The sequence below is a fragment of the Cryptomeria japonica genome, chromosome 11, assembly GCF_030272615.1.
Source record: "Cryptomeria japonica chromosome 11, Sugi_1.0, whole genome shotgun sequence".
NCBI lineage: Eukaryota > Viridiplantae > Streptophyta > Pinopsida > Cupressales > Cupressaceae > Cryptomeria > Cryptomeria japonica.
The window spans coordinates 351,436,565-351,451,512 of record NC_081415.1 but is presented as its reverse complement, the minus strand read 5'-3'; the positions used below and the strand labels follow the sequence as shown (position 1 = coordinate 351,451,512).

The window sequence follows — 14,948 nt, the reverse complement described above, 5'->3', positions numbered from 1 at the left end:
AATATTTTACCGGTTTATAAACACCTTATATCTTTCATATTTAATCACATCTAGAGCATTTTTTGCACGAATGCAAACTAATTTCAATGCTTGTCCATACCTATTCAATTATACACCTAGCCTAGCAAAATCCCTGAAGGTGTTCTTAGACACTGCCAATCATATATTACAGCTCACAGACATTTAGATGAACCAAATTACAAACATTTTAGATCTCACCTGAGATTGACTCACCATAATTCAGATCTGTAGGCTTGGGTTAGATCCACATTTTCACATAGCTGTGGAATAAATGAGTTCTCAGATCCCTACGCTTTTATCTGGTCATTCCTCATTTTCTTCATACCGATGAATCATTTTTAGTTATCTGTCACAGAGTATTTACATCAGACTATCAGCTAAGTAACTCTTGTTATATTTATCTAATTTCTGCATTGATTTCAGCAGATGACTCCAGCTAAGAACCAATCTAGGTATTGCTTTGGTCCTAACTATAAACAATCTTTACCTTTGCATTCTCAAAATACATAAATCAGCAAGATTTAGGCTACCTCTAAGCTTGGTGATAAGGCCAAAACCTAGGGGTACAAAATTTAATAATATGTAATTTAGATGTAAAGAAGCCTTTAACAGGTTTCCACAAAGGGGGTTTAACACCAAGTGATCATTTTCTTTGGTGTTTCTTACAACCAACTTTTACTTTAAACGAAACGTTTTAGTTAATTGCTTCCAATATAATGACTACCGTTTTATTCTATTCTCTTTAACATTTTTAATTTTAAAATATAAAGGGTTGTAAAAGTCCTTGTGATTCTTTTAGATATTTTATCTTCAATCTAGCATATATGACTTGCTTGATTAATAAAATGTGGTAATTAACAACTTGGTCTTCTGTATAAAAAATAAATTGTATCAGTTCTTGGGCATGATTGTTTTTACCTTTAATTCATCAATTTTTGAAATTTACAGGATTGATATGGAACCAAAGGGTACCACATGGCGAATATTCTCATTGAAGGAGTTGTTTGAAGCTACAAACAATTTCGATCCCGATAACAAGCTTGGGGAAGGTGGCTTTGGCAGTGTTTATCATGGACTACTATCAGATGGATCACAAGTATGAAGTGTCAGTTACAAATATTATTTACAAAGTTGAATATTTAAGTATGAACTGTTCAAATTGTTGAGTTGATTATATGGAAATCTTAAGAAATTTTTGATCTCATAGAGATTGTTGATTATAACAAATTTGGCATATGGATTAAACTACTTTATTGTCTCAAACATACCTACGTACTGGCAATAGGAAATAAGAAACTATATCCCAAGAAGGCAAGATGGTGGAAACCACACTAAAAAGCTACAGAGCACAAGATAACTTCTCTGTGTTAACTCTGATTATAACAAATTTAAGAAAGCAACTTAGACTCTCTTTTTGGAAGTAGTACATCTCCTGATCAGTATTCACTTTTTATAACTGAGAGGAATTTTACACTTGAAAATTACAAAATTTAAGTACCACCAAGGTGCAGTATTTATCAATAACAACTGGACACTAAGTATTAAATGAAATGTATTATATGCTAAATAAATTACATTGTAAGATGCAACATAATTAGCATATGCCAAAATTCAAAGGAAAAGTAAACATGGTAATATTTTTTCTTGCCTAGGAGAAAACAACTCCAATTCTCTCTATGCATGGAGAAAACCACAGCTCATATGCCAGCGAAGATCAAATTAGTTGAAAAAAAGATTGTTTTTCTATGATTAAAATTCAAATATGTAGTCTACTTTATTCTGGTTGTTCTTACTGTGTTATTGAGAAGTCTTGAATGGTTTATTGGTTTTGTAAAACCTCTATCTTCTTTGAATGCAAGTAACCTATCCATTTTGAGACTTCTGACTTAATGACATCATGAATGTAAAAACAAGTGAGAAGAATGAGATGGAATTAATCTGGTCTGATTGCCTGCAGAATCAAAGATAGAGTATAGATTTTAGGCTTCATGATGCTGATGGTTATTGAATTTCTGCCTTTGGTATTGCCAGACTTTGTAACACATCAAATAGTGATGTTTACTCTAGCCGTCTTGTAGGAATTCACAGACATCTCAACTCTTATGGAGAATATCAGTCTATTTATGAGTTGTAGGACCAAAAGCTTACCTGAGATCTTATCTCATACTGAATCCAATCACAAACCTTCAGAGGATATCAGAGGAGACATTTGGCACCCTCAAATAACTATGTTGAATAGATGTTGAAGTTTTATTCTATTGCACACTTCATTGATGATGCACATTAAGTGTGCACAAAGGGCCTGCAAAACATTGGTCTGACCACTAATTTGAAAAAGGGAACTAGTAGAGAACTGCAATTGACAACCACACATCTTCCAAACAGATTTCCTAATTGGTTAAGAAATTAAAAAGTTCTGATTAAAACCCTTGTAATGACACCCCTTTGTATTGGAGAAAACACAAATAGGGCCTCATTTCCCAGGTAAGGTTGATAGAGTTTCAAGCTGTCAAGTGTCAATGGGGCCTGCACATCAGTTGTGATCTGCCCGTCTTGAATAGCATAAGATCAAAAAGTTTTCAGCTTCCCCAAGTCCTTGGGGAGTTTGACAAATCTATACAACTCAGATGTAGTATTTAAACTGCAGGAACTTGGTGCTATGTGTTGCACCACTATGAAACTTTTCATATTAAAGTATTTACAGATTTTTCATGTTCATTTATAAATTTTTCACACACAGATTCTCAGTGCCATGATTATGCCTTTGTTTCCTTTTCTTTTCTTGAACAAAGTTTATCACTCTAAGGATCATGTTTTGAGGCATGAATCTGTTTGGTGCACTGTGCTGCCCAATTTGTCTGATCGAGTATGAAGTGGCAAGTTAGTCTTTGGGGCATGCTTTGCCAAGTGAAGAAAACTTACCCTAACCGTAGAAGCATGCATTCTTTTGTGCTATCTAGTTTTTCAATGGCTATAGTTCCCCTCAAGCATGCAGTGAGCATAAAATGAATTTGTAATGTTTTTTAAGTTTTTGGAGTCGACTATATTGTAGATAGGGAAAGAATTTGATCTTGGCGGTCTTCCTTGATCTACTTCTATGTAAGCGAACTCTATTTGAATAGAACTTTTATAGTGTTATATTTTGTTACTCTAGTCGGTATGCACTGTAATTTAATATCATTGTACGCAAATGATACTTTAGCAAGATAATAGAAAACAATAGCATTGTTGCTAGCATTTCATCATCCATTTGACTAGCAAAGAATTAAACAATATGTGGAATAAGTGCAGTTATTGGTTGAAAAAAGAATATTGGCTAATGACGAATGGTGCTGCACAATCGAACTGATAAAAGAAAGATTCGTTGGAAAGACATGGGAAACATAGAAACATGGATGATAGACTACATGATTGGGCTCAACAAAGGCAAAGTATATAATTGGAGACACCTCTTGTCCATATGCATCCATGAGTTTCTACCAATTAACCACAAAGAATTCTATGACACAACACTCCATTGAATTAATTTTCAATGTTGTATGCATAGAAACATAGGCAACACTAGAAAGGAAGTTTTAGATGTAAACTTCCTTTGAACCTTCTTTGCCGTCTAATTTTACATAGAAGTCGATAAGTGCAGAAGTATGTGGTTAGGATGAAAGTACAAAGGTTTCCTACTTGGTCTGCAAGAAAAGGGAATGGAATACCAATAGTGGTAGTCAATCTGTTATGTTGAGGGTACACATATTCAAATACTTTTTTATTTTATAAAAAAATGTTTTGTTTCAATAAGAGAGATTCTTCAAGATTTGGGAAATCATAGCAAAAATTTATTGGTTACGAAACATTCGCTGATTTTTGGAATTAATTAAGCTATAAATGAGGTAAAGCATAAAAAAAGGACTCTTTTTGTAGCATAAGTTTGTCTTTTCCTTCTAACCGCTCCTTGTGCAATGAACTTCTTACAAAAGTTAGAAAATTGATCAGTTCTTTTAGAGATAAACTTATAAAATTTCTAACGGAACTTAGAGATTCTCTTCTAAAAAATGAATTGATAAGAGATAAACTTATAAAATTTCTAACAGAACTTAAAGATTATCTTTAAAAAAATAAATGGATAAGAAAAGTTCCCGTTTCTTCTAAAATTATAACTAAGTTAAAAAAAATGGCTTATTTAGAAAAACATAAATCACGTTTGACTTGGTGGCAAAAAGTAAAGAATTTTATAAAATATTTTTATTGGATTCCATCTTGCTATGGGTTTATTTTTCCGCTTCTAGACAGCAATTTTGGGATATATGTTCATGTTTCTACGTGGATAAAGTCTAAATTATATTATTTAGGATCTAAATTTGTTTATCTAGTTAAAGACTACTTGAAGTTATCATTTCATTGTATCAAGTCTAAATTTTTTTTGGAAGCACAACATTAGAAGATGAGATTACATTAGATGCAGAAGAAAGTGATTAGGAGGAAGATTTAGAAGAGGTGGAAGTACTTGTGCCACCTCACCATGTCACATCGGTTCTTTTACCTTGCAATAAGTCTAGGGATGTAGAGGAATGGTTAGATATACTAGGGGCTTCTATTGGTACACTAGAAATTCCTCCAATAAGCCCTATGCGCACGATAATAAAGTCCACAAATAGAATAGTGCATCTAGAGGCAAAACAAATGTAGATAACTAAGCAACTATAGAGTTAGGAATGGAGCTGCCTAATACACAGGAAGAAATTACATCATCTACACACTTTGTTCAATTTAGTATATCATTGAGGTAGCTTGAGCTGATTTCTATCTAGCTTCCATGGCTCAATCCCATCAATCCATTGTGTACAGTGGAACAATTCATTTTAAAATTAGAAACCATGGCTTTATCTATTTGTGTATTTGTGTGTGATGCTATTATTGCCTGATTAACATGTATATGATGTGACTACAAGATGGTTATGCCTTTTTTGATTTACAATTGTGTTGGTTGTTATATGTTGCGTCTTGACTATTTCTATTATGCAAGTATGCTTCATGTGTTAATTGAGTGTGCAAATATAAGCCTTAAAGATTGTGTTGGTGAAAAATTTAGGGTTTCACCATAGAATGTAGGAAAACCACTAATTTTTGCTTATTTACAATTAGATTGGGGAAAGATAGAAATTTGATAGATCTAAGTCTAATAAACCTAGATTCTGATTGGGTTCTTGGTTAGACTCTTCTTTCCCTCGAATTGAATTGTATTTTTGAATTGTTAAAGATTAGGGTATTGTTGTGACCTAATCACATATCACCCCATCCCAGATGGTGACCCCCTACTTTTTAGGCCCTTTCGGTCTTTTGTTTTGGTTTTTGGGGTCTTTAGGTGGCAGTGTCGTCAGTCTCTCTACTTTGTGAGTGTTCGGGGGTCAAATTGATTAAGTCTGCTTCTCGTTTGAGTGATTTTGGTAAGGTCTAGGGCTTCGTTTCGTCAGTTTTAGGGTTTCTGCCTTTAGTCCTAGATTTTAGGGTTTTCTGTTAGGGTTTTGGAAAAAATGAATGAAAAACTGGAATAAGGACCCTTCAAGGAACCTCCCAATAAAATTTGAGCGAAATCGGAGCAACTTTAGAAAGTTCCTATTTTTTAGGGATTTTACTGAGTCTTGGAATGTCTTCATTTTGACAAAAATCAAACTTACTATTTTTAGTAAGTTTCTATTTATAGTAAAGTCATTCCCGTGTCCTGTTTTGGGGTCCAACGCTAACATTTTGGAAAAGTTTCTATTTTTGGAAAGTTTGTTTTGATAGGACCATTTAGGCAGGCGATGAAGATAAATCATTCACAACTACATCCAATTCTAGAAAGTCAGAAAGCAGACATAGTGAGTCAAAAATGGCTAAGCGTTGGCATTCATTCTTGAAGTGGAAAGCTCGAAAAGTGTTCTAAGTCTGGTAGGATCTTCTTCAAATAGCACTTCATCCGGAAATGATCAAGGAAATCTTGAAAGAAGTCTAAATTGCGCCTTGGAAAGAGATAGGGCGCCAAAATGGAGGGTTCATGGAATTCATGAAGTGGATGGAATTCCATCTTCAATGCAAAATGGCGCCCTAGATGAGGGTTGGGCGCAAAACTAGGGGAAGCAAGTAAAAAATCCAAAATTGCCAAATTCCTCACCATCTAAAATCCGCCCAAGAAGGTCAAAGGGCACCAGAATGAGGTCAACATGGAAAGTGTGGAAGACGTTGAATTCCAAGACAAGGTAAAAATTGCGCCTAGAGAAGATGGAGGGCGCTAAACTTGACTCATGGAAAACTATGAAAAGTTGTGAATTTGTTGCCTTGGTGAGAATAGCACCCCAGCACCTAGGAGTGCGCCAAACAAGGGAGATAAAGGAAAATGCAAAAGGAGTGAAATTCCTCCTCCATGGAGAATTAGTGCCCAAGGCACGATCAAGGTGCTAGGAAGGAGGGGGCATGGAGGAATTAAATGTCAATGAATTCCTTTCCTTAAGCAAATTGGTGCCCAAGGCATGAATGGGGCGTTGAAATGAGATCCTCAAGGAATTCATATGCATAGTGATTATAGCGCCTAGGGGAATGGAAGGAGCCAAAGTGGAATTAGCAAGGAAAGTGAGGAAATTTCCTCCACCAAAGTCAAAATTCTATGCCCAGTTAGGAAAATTGAAAATTCTTCCAAGGCTTGGAAGTGATGAATTCCACCATATGAAATGAATTCCATGCTCAATTTTGAAAACTCATAAAATTGTCTAAGGCATGAAAATCTAGGGATCAGGAATGGAAGGGAAAGCAATAAATCCCCTTGGAAAAAAATTTAAAAATTTCCATTTTAGACATCAAATCTTATCAGAATTCGAATTTTTTTCCAGATTTGGGATTGTGAGAGATTTCTCTCTCTATTGGACCCAAGTTCTAAATTTTAGGGTGGAAAAGCATGGAAAATTCCCTCCAGAGCAGGAAAAGTCAAGTCAAAGGGATGAATTAGGTGAATCTTGAAGAATATTCTAATTTCCCTCCAAAATTTCAAAGAATGCAAAGTTGGCGAGTTGGCAAGGAATATTCTAAGTATGACACATTAAGAGAAATTTCCAAATTTGAACTCCACAACAAGGGAGATTCCATGCGCATGGCATGATAAATGGGAAAGTATGACGCATAATGAATGCAATTGCCAAAATTGATGCCACCCAACTTAGTAGCACGATTTGAGAAATTCTATATAAGCATGGAGATACATTTCATTTCTCACATGCGAGTTTCAAGCAAGAAGAGTTGGAGAAGAAGTAAAAGTCATACTTAGTGAATTTTTCATCATTTTTAAGAAGCTTTCCATGATGGCGGAATCAAACAAGGTGACTACCATCACCAAGCAAGCACAGATAAAGGCGGAGATGAAGGGCTTTCTTCCGGTTTCCTAGATAAACTCCAGGTGGAAGGAGATTAGTTACACAAATCTTGGAACCTTCAACCTGGTTGCCTTCAAGATTAGAATGTTCGGAAAAGCAGGATATAATCCATCCCCAACAGCTGTCAAGTTTGTCAAGAGCGGAATTGTTGCGGCAGATGGTTTTCCTCTTGCTATTCACTGTCCAAATTTAATTCTGGAATGTGCAAAGCATTACAATCCAGAACGGAAGACAATTTCAATGTCAGATGGTAGATTGTTGGCGACATTGACTCTGGAGTCAATTGGTGAAGCTTTCGGAATTCCTTCACCATTCCATGACATATAGGACCATTAGAAGAGCTAAAGTAGTGTATGATGCGGGTCTTGCTAGGTGTGCTGATTTAATTAACAAACAGTGGTTGCTGAAGCCTAGGTCACATGTCTCCAAAATGCCAAAGACTCGCTATCTTCGAATTCAAACAGGAATATGTGGACCTAATAAAAATGCTGAGCAGGGTAATGGGATGTTCCCATACTGTGAATTTTGAAACATGGATGTTCTTCTACATCGGCAAGATCATGAATGCAAATGGGTTAGTAGATTGGGCTAGATTGATCAGCCATTACTTGCACGAACAACTGAGGGACTTGAAAGAAAGGAAGTCCCAATCCTTCTTCATGAGATCCTACGTAATTTATATGCTTGCAAGAAGGGGAGGATTTAGTGGCCTGTCAGCGAATGGAATCATGGGTTGTGGACCAGCACAGTTGAAAGTGCATGAGTGTTATCCTCAACTGCATCTTCACAATGTTAGTTCTTACAGGCCGGTGAACGACACCTTCACTATGTACTTGACAAGACTTATGCAGAAAGAATTGCACACAAGGGTGTCGCCACAAGTTAGGGCCCTGGTTCAGAAGTATGGAGCCATGTTCTTACAGTTTCCAAAATTCACCTATATCAGGTTGCAGGGATTCTCATTCCAGTCATACAAATTGCCAAGGTATCCACCCGACAAATTGGTATTGCTTGAACTCATGAGGCAGTTGACAACCTATGATCAATTGTAGAAGAAGAAGAAGCAGTCTATTGAATTCCCAGTCGTCCTAGGTGATTTCGTGGAGGTGTGCCTAGGTTTGGAAGCAGCTGAGAAAGTAGCAGAGGAATTAGCATTCTATCGCCTGCCATATTATACATCCAAAGCTTAGTATGATCCTTATCGCCAAATCACAAAGGTTGCTGGAGTGAAATCCGTACACAAATTTCGCTTAGAGGATTATTGGGCAAGTGCCAAGGATGACCTTGTAGTCCAGAAGAGAATGTATTCCAGACTGCCCCTTGACACCATCAGGATAAGTGAAATCTTCCAAGTGCCGGATCAAGTGAAGGAGGATTCAAACTTGACGCAACTTGAATTTGAGAAAGTGAAAGATCAACCCATTTAGTTGCCAGACTAGTTGGAGCTCGAAATTGATGATTTGAATATCCTGGCCAGACCTGTGTTGAAATTCACTAAACACTGGGTTGATCGGCAGATAAGGAAGTTGAAGGAAGGAAATGTTCTCTTGACCTACCAGTTGATGGGAAGTCTAGATTCCCATAGTGAAACAACTGAAGGATCTTTGCAGGCCCAGGCAGAAGGAGAAGTCCGACTTAATAAAGGGAAAAGTGCTCTGAAGGCCAAGGACGACAAGGAAGGATACCCAATAGGAAATCCATCAAGAAGTTCATCAGGAAGTTCAGCAAGAAAGGCAACAAGAAGAACCTTTGCAAAAGAGAGCAAGGGTAGAAAGGATGCAGTTACCAGCAAGTTCTTCTAGTGCATTTAGCCGTCTTATTAATGGTTTTATGACATTCTTTTTACATGCAGTCGTTGCATGAAGAATGATGGGCATTTATTTCTTGCATGGGAATATTTGTTGTATTTTGGGCAAGTTTGATGTAATGGGGTGCATTTAATGCACAAATGGATGCCATTTTTGAGCTTACTGAGTTAATTGTATATGGGCATGATGGGTATTAATTGTTGATTCCCACCTTGTTGCATCTCAAGTGGAGAATCTTTTAGGGTGAAACCCTAATTAGGGTTTGCATGTAGCCAAGGCTAGAAGCCTATATAAAGGGGTGACCCGCCTCATTTGTAAGGGAGGATAGATTATTGTTAGAGATTGTTGCTAAGAGTTTCTGAAGCAAACACTTAATACCATAGTTACAAGACTTGGACTAAGACTCGGACTCGACAAGCTGATTTTTGACTCGGACTCGGACTCTGTGCCCAGACTCGGCCAAGACTCGACAAATTGAAAAACCCAAGAAATTCAAAGATTTTTAACGATTTTAAACTTCTTTCATGCATTTTTTAATAAATAAACATTAAAGACACAATAATCTCATCAAATAGAAGCACATACACAAGTTTACATTGATCACATAAGTATAAATGCAAATTTTAGACTTATGTTGAAGGAAATAAGCTAAACTAAACAACACATTAGAAATATAGTCTCAAATATCTACATAATTCATGGAATATGAAATCCATGTCATCAAAAGTTCGAAACATATATCAAGTTCAACATAAAAGCTAGAGCCTAGAAGTCTAAGGCTCAAAGGAGCCAATATCAGTCGACCCCGCAACTGTCCTATGTGTGCGCCTAAGATAGGTCCTAGAACGTTCTGTAGCCATGATCTCTGCTTGTGTCTGAGGCTCAGGTTCAGTGGCATCCATATCCTCATCCACATCATCCTCGAGGTCCTCCAATGGGTCTCCTTGTTCTCTAGCCGCCTCCTCTGCCATCGCCACTGCCTCTGCCTCTCGATCCACCTGATCAACCCACTCTAAGTCTTCATCATTGAAGACAGGATCATCAAGCTCAGTGTTCCACTCTCCTTGTGGATCAACCTCCTCTAAAGTGATAGGAGATGTGTTAGTGCCCAAGATCTGTCTGTGATGGAGGCGAAGGTTGTAATGAACAAACACAAGATCATTCAACTTGTGCACTGCCAACCTATTGCACTTTTTGTAGTGAATATGCTCGAACATGCTCCAATTGCACTCACATCTTGAAGCACTAGATGGCTGGCTCAAGATACGAACTACAATCTTTTGTAGATTTAGCACCTTATTACCAAACATCTCCCACCAAGCATCTGAAACAAAAAAATAATAAAAATCATTTCTATTCTATAACTTTGAGTTTATGATAATGGTAATAGAATCATAGATAGAAAAGTTTAAGATTTAAATTTTAAACTATGCCTTGATTAGAATTTTACCTGGCATCATTTGTGTTTGGTTTTGCTTGCATATGTCTCCTTGTGCATTCCTAAACATCTCTACCTCACGGACTATGTGTGCTCCAACTGATGAATCGGGTGACATTTGCTCTACAACTTCGTAGAGCCCACTCAACGCCTCATCATCGGCCTTGAAATCCGAGCGAAATTGGAATACCGGATTAAGGTGTAAAATTCCTGACTAGAACTGATTATAGATAAATATGTAAACTGTAAAATTCCTGTCTAAGACTGAATGTTGGCAATGTGTGTTTCCAGATTTGTATTGAATTCAATAGATTGTTTGCGACTTTCATTCAATAACAAAATTCATGCATTTCAGAATTAACCATCAAGCTTACGGACAACATTGCATTGGTTGGACAAACATTATTCATATTCAATATTTAATCACCGCATTATTTGAATAGACACTATGTTCACATCATTTTATTTAGGCTTTCCTGGGTGCACTTGTTAGTTCGCCAATCTGAGAATGCCGAATTTGCAGCGGTGATTTCCCTGGACCATCATCGTCTCCTCACGGTTGGTAGCGTGAAAGTCTAAGGTCACGAACTTTGAATATATAACTATCCCCTTTGTGGCAACTGTAAATCCTTTGTTGTGCTCATACGATGGTCACATGCTCCATTGTCGGACCTCTAGCCTGGATGCACAAGTTGTGAATATTGTCACCTCGGCTTCCTTCCCGTTACGACATATAGGAAATGCTTGGAACTCACACCGTAGGACTCTCCTCGGTGTTTGCAAACAGAGACTCGTCTCCTCTTCGCGGTTTGTGCGACTTCTATATGTTCTCTGCAACTGGACGTTCCCGTTTCTACTTCGCAATATTTGCAGCCTCCACAGGTTCTCGGCGAACGAATGAAGCTTTAATATTCTGCCTGGCCATGGAGTTTGTTCCCTGCAGTGCTCCCGGATGTAATACGAGGACGATGGACGTAATCTGCGTGTGATGCTTGTCCGTGACTACCTCCAATGCCGAAACCTCCCTTACGAACAGTGTGATAAAAACACGTCTCTGTGATTCAACACTTCGATTCCAATAGGCCAGAGCAAGGCTGGCGAAAGGAATTCAATCTTCTATTGTTGATATCCCGTGGATCATCAACCTTCACTAGGTTCTTTTCATAATTGAAATCTGATGCTCTTCCTATCGTGAGCCCATCCTTTATTGACAAGAGTTAGTTGAATTCCCGAAAAGTATTTTTTTTGTCTTGCTTGATTTTCTGGAGGTTTGTCATGAGTTCTTTCAGCATTACACTGCAAAGATCGTAGTGTGCATCCTCCTTAACCATTTGATGAGTAACCAAAATACTATTGTTGGAGATAGAGTTCAGTCGGTTAGACTGGTAGACCTTGTAACCAATAATCATCGCGGCAAACTTGACATCAATTTCTCTCACATCATCAACCCTCATGGATCGTCCATCAAAAGTAGCGCTGGTGAGTTTGTTGAATTCAGTGTTAGAAAGCTTGCACCTAGGGCTGGGTACACCTCCAACCTTGTGTAAACAGATGACATTCTTGATCACTTCCTCTGTAATCTTGTACAGTCGGTCCAACCAGATAAACTCTCCATGAATGCGGCTCAAAATGTATCGGACCCATTCCGCCTCATCAAAAGTGGGAAAATCCATGAACTGCGTGAAACCCTTCCTCTACAAGTGAGCAAATTCCGGTTTTAGCTGGTTGTCGGTGATTAGGTTTTCGGTGAAAACATAGGACAACTCATATCCTCCGAGCTAAAGCTAGTTGAAAATCCTTTATTGACAAGAGTTAGTTGAATTACGGCTAAACAAAAATACATATCTTATAAATATTAATTATTTATATAAGTGAATGGGAACTTAATATAAGATAATTAATATTCTATACATTCATGATCACTTCTTAGGGGACATGACATAAGGTTGTAGGCAACTACATGTATAGGCTTGTGAAGTAGATTGTGTTGGAATCCAAGAACACTGAGAGGGGGGGTGAATCAGTGTTCTATTGGTAATGTTAGTTTTGAACTTATTGCTTATTAATCGGTTAACAGTAAATAAAATTAAAGTGCATACACCAAATGACACATAAAGAGGCAACACCATAACACCAATATTTATACGTGGAAAACCCAGCAAAGGGAAAAACCACGGTGGGGCTGATACCCACAATATCTATATACATGATCAAGGTATACAAATATTACATGAAGGGGATTGCACATGCAATCAGGCCAACCGCCTAGAGCTCACTGCTCAAACATAAGTGTCACTGACTTACACAGTACTACAAAGTAATCACAAGAAGAATGAACTTATAAGATGCATCTGACCATGCTAGATAAGTTTCGGTTCATGCTCTGATAACCTTCACTGTGTACCGGTTTGTTGATGCTCAGTTCTGCCCTGTTCTACTACCGGTTAGGCTGTGCACGTGAAGCTGCACACAAAAGCTTCTAATCGTTGACCAAAATGCATATTGATAATCCCTCAATAATTCGCAACCAAAATTCGCATTCCAAAAACTTGTATAATCTATCGCTAAAAGGATCTTCTTAAATATCCTTCTAACTTCCACCATGTCGACTTCAATGAAAAGTATAAACCTGTCGGCTGCCAGATCATAATGAATTTCAAACATAATCCCATTGATCATGTCGGCCTTCACACGTTACCATAAATTCCATGAAATAAATAATCGGGGCCATAAGATCTCCTAACCGGGTCCTATCCATTACCGGGTTCCAAATACACGTTACCAAGATCAGTTACGCGGATCAAGACTTAGCCGGTTGTGAAGCAAAGTGAATACTGTTAAGTGTAATGAATGCCGGTTAACCCAAACAAAACAAAGTAATGAATCCTGATAGAATATTTACATCTGGAGATGAGTTGCCATCAACGACAACCCAAAATGCCATTAACCCTTACCGGATGAGTTTCAATTGCCAACAATCTCCCCCTTTGGCATTGATGGCAACAGTCATGTGAAAAATGGTGTTGTCACTGAATCTGCCTCTGATTCTGCTTGACCTCCTGACCTGTACATGAATCTGCTATATGCATCTGGTGCTCTCCTTGAGTATTATATACATTTTTCACTTTATTCCTCCCCCTTTGACATCAATGACAAAGCGGGGTGCCCACAAAGAATTCTGTACAGTTATGAACATAGGCCAGTTCTATACATGTTTCAAAATGTCTGCATACATATTCTTCCAAAATGAAAAGTAGGTATCCCAACCTTGCTTAAGGGAGTCAAGAATGGAGATGAATCCATTCAAGAGACTAGCATAATATTCAATTTCCTCTGATGTAGTGGGCTCCTCCTTCTACATGTTAGCAATGCATTCAGTCATATGAAACAATAAATTATTCAACCGGGGACCAATGAGATTCCGGAGCTCATTTGCTCTCATAATTATGTTGTCCCTATCCTTCTCCAATTTGAAAATTTGATCCATAACTACCAAAACTGGACCATCCAAAGAACCTGTAAGATTGACTATCGGGTTGTAAGAATTAGAAATCTGGATTAAATTGTTCCTACAATCTGACAGTTGCTTGTCTATGGATGCTGTGAGCTTATCGAAATCTAGACAAGTCTTATATACACTACCTCCCTCCGCCAATGCTGCATAAATAGATTGCAAGCAAGTTTGGAGTTTCCCCTTGTCAGACTCAATCATTTGTAAAAATGTCTGCTTCCAGGCCTCATTAAATTTATCTTTAGCCTCTATCAATGAAATTTTCAGTAAAGATTCATAATGCTTGGGAATAAAATTGATGATTCCCCCCAGTTTACTGGATTAACTTGCACTCTCTTGTGCTTGGAATTGTGGTACCAACTAGTTCAAAACTTCAAAACTGTGCTTGATTAATTCCTTGTCTTTTGACTCTTCCCGAGCCAACTCTTGGGTTGCCTGTGCTTGAAGTTCTGCCGCCGCCAAAACTTTCTCAGCCGGTGACATCTTGTGATAGGGTTTTTCAAAATTGATAGAAAGTTGTGACAAGTTCCCTTTGGTTATAGATGAGGTGTCAATTGCCAAGCCGGAAGAGATATTTGCCACAGTTTCCTTACCCTTGTTTGTCGGAGAGGTAACCTTAGAACCCTTTATCTCTTGTGCACCAGTGGCTTTGCCACTTGGTGCCCTACCTGGATCCTGAACATCCTCTGCACCCTTATTATTTGTGTCCTTATCTACATGTACCTCTGTGTCTTCTACATTTTGTACATTATCCGCCGGTAAGTCCTCTGTTGTAA

The 14,948-nt window shown here is 37.8% G+C and overlaps 1 protein-coding gene across 1 annotated transcript in view; it reads left to right on the top strand.

Annotated features, from left to right (window-relative positions):
• LOC131079899 (PTI1-like tyrosine-protein kinase At3g15890) overlaps window positions 1-14,948 on the top strand; it is a 158,964-nt gene that overhangs the window by 85,931 nt on the left and 58,085 nt on the right. Inside the window, exon 2 of the mRNA XM_058017942.2 lies at window positions 970-1,117. Coding sequence (XP_057873925.1) covers window positions 970-1,117 — 148 coding nt within the window. The remainder of the gene's footprint in view (window positions 1-969; window positions 1,118-14,948) is intronic.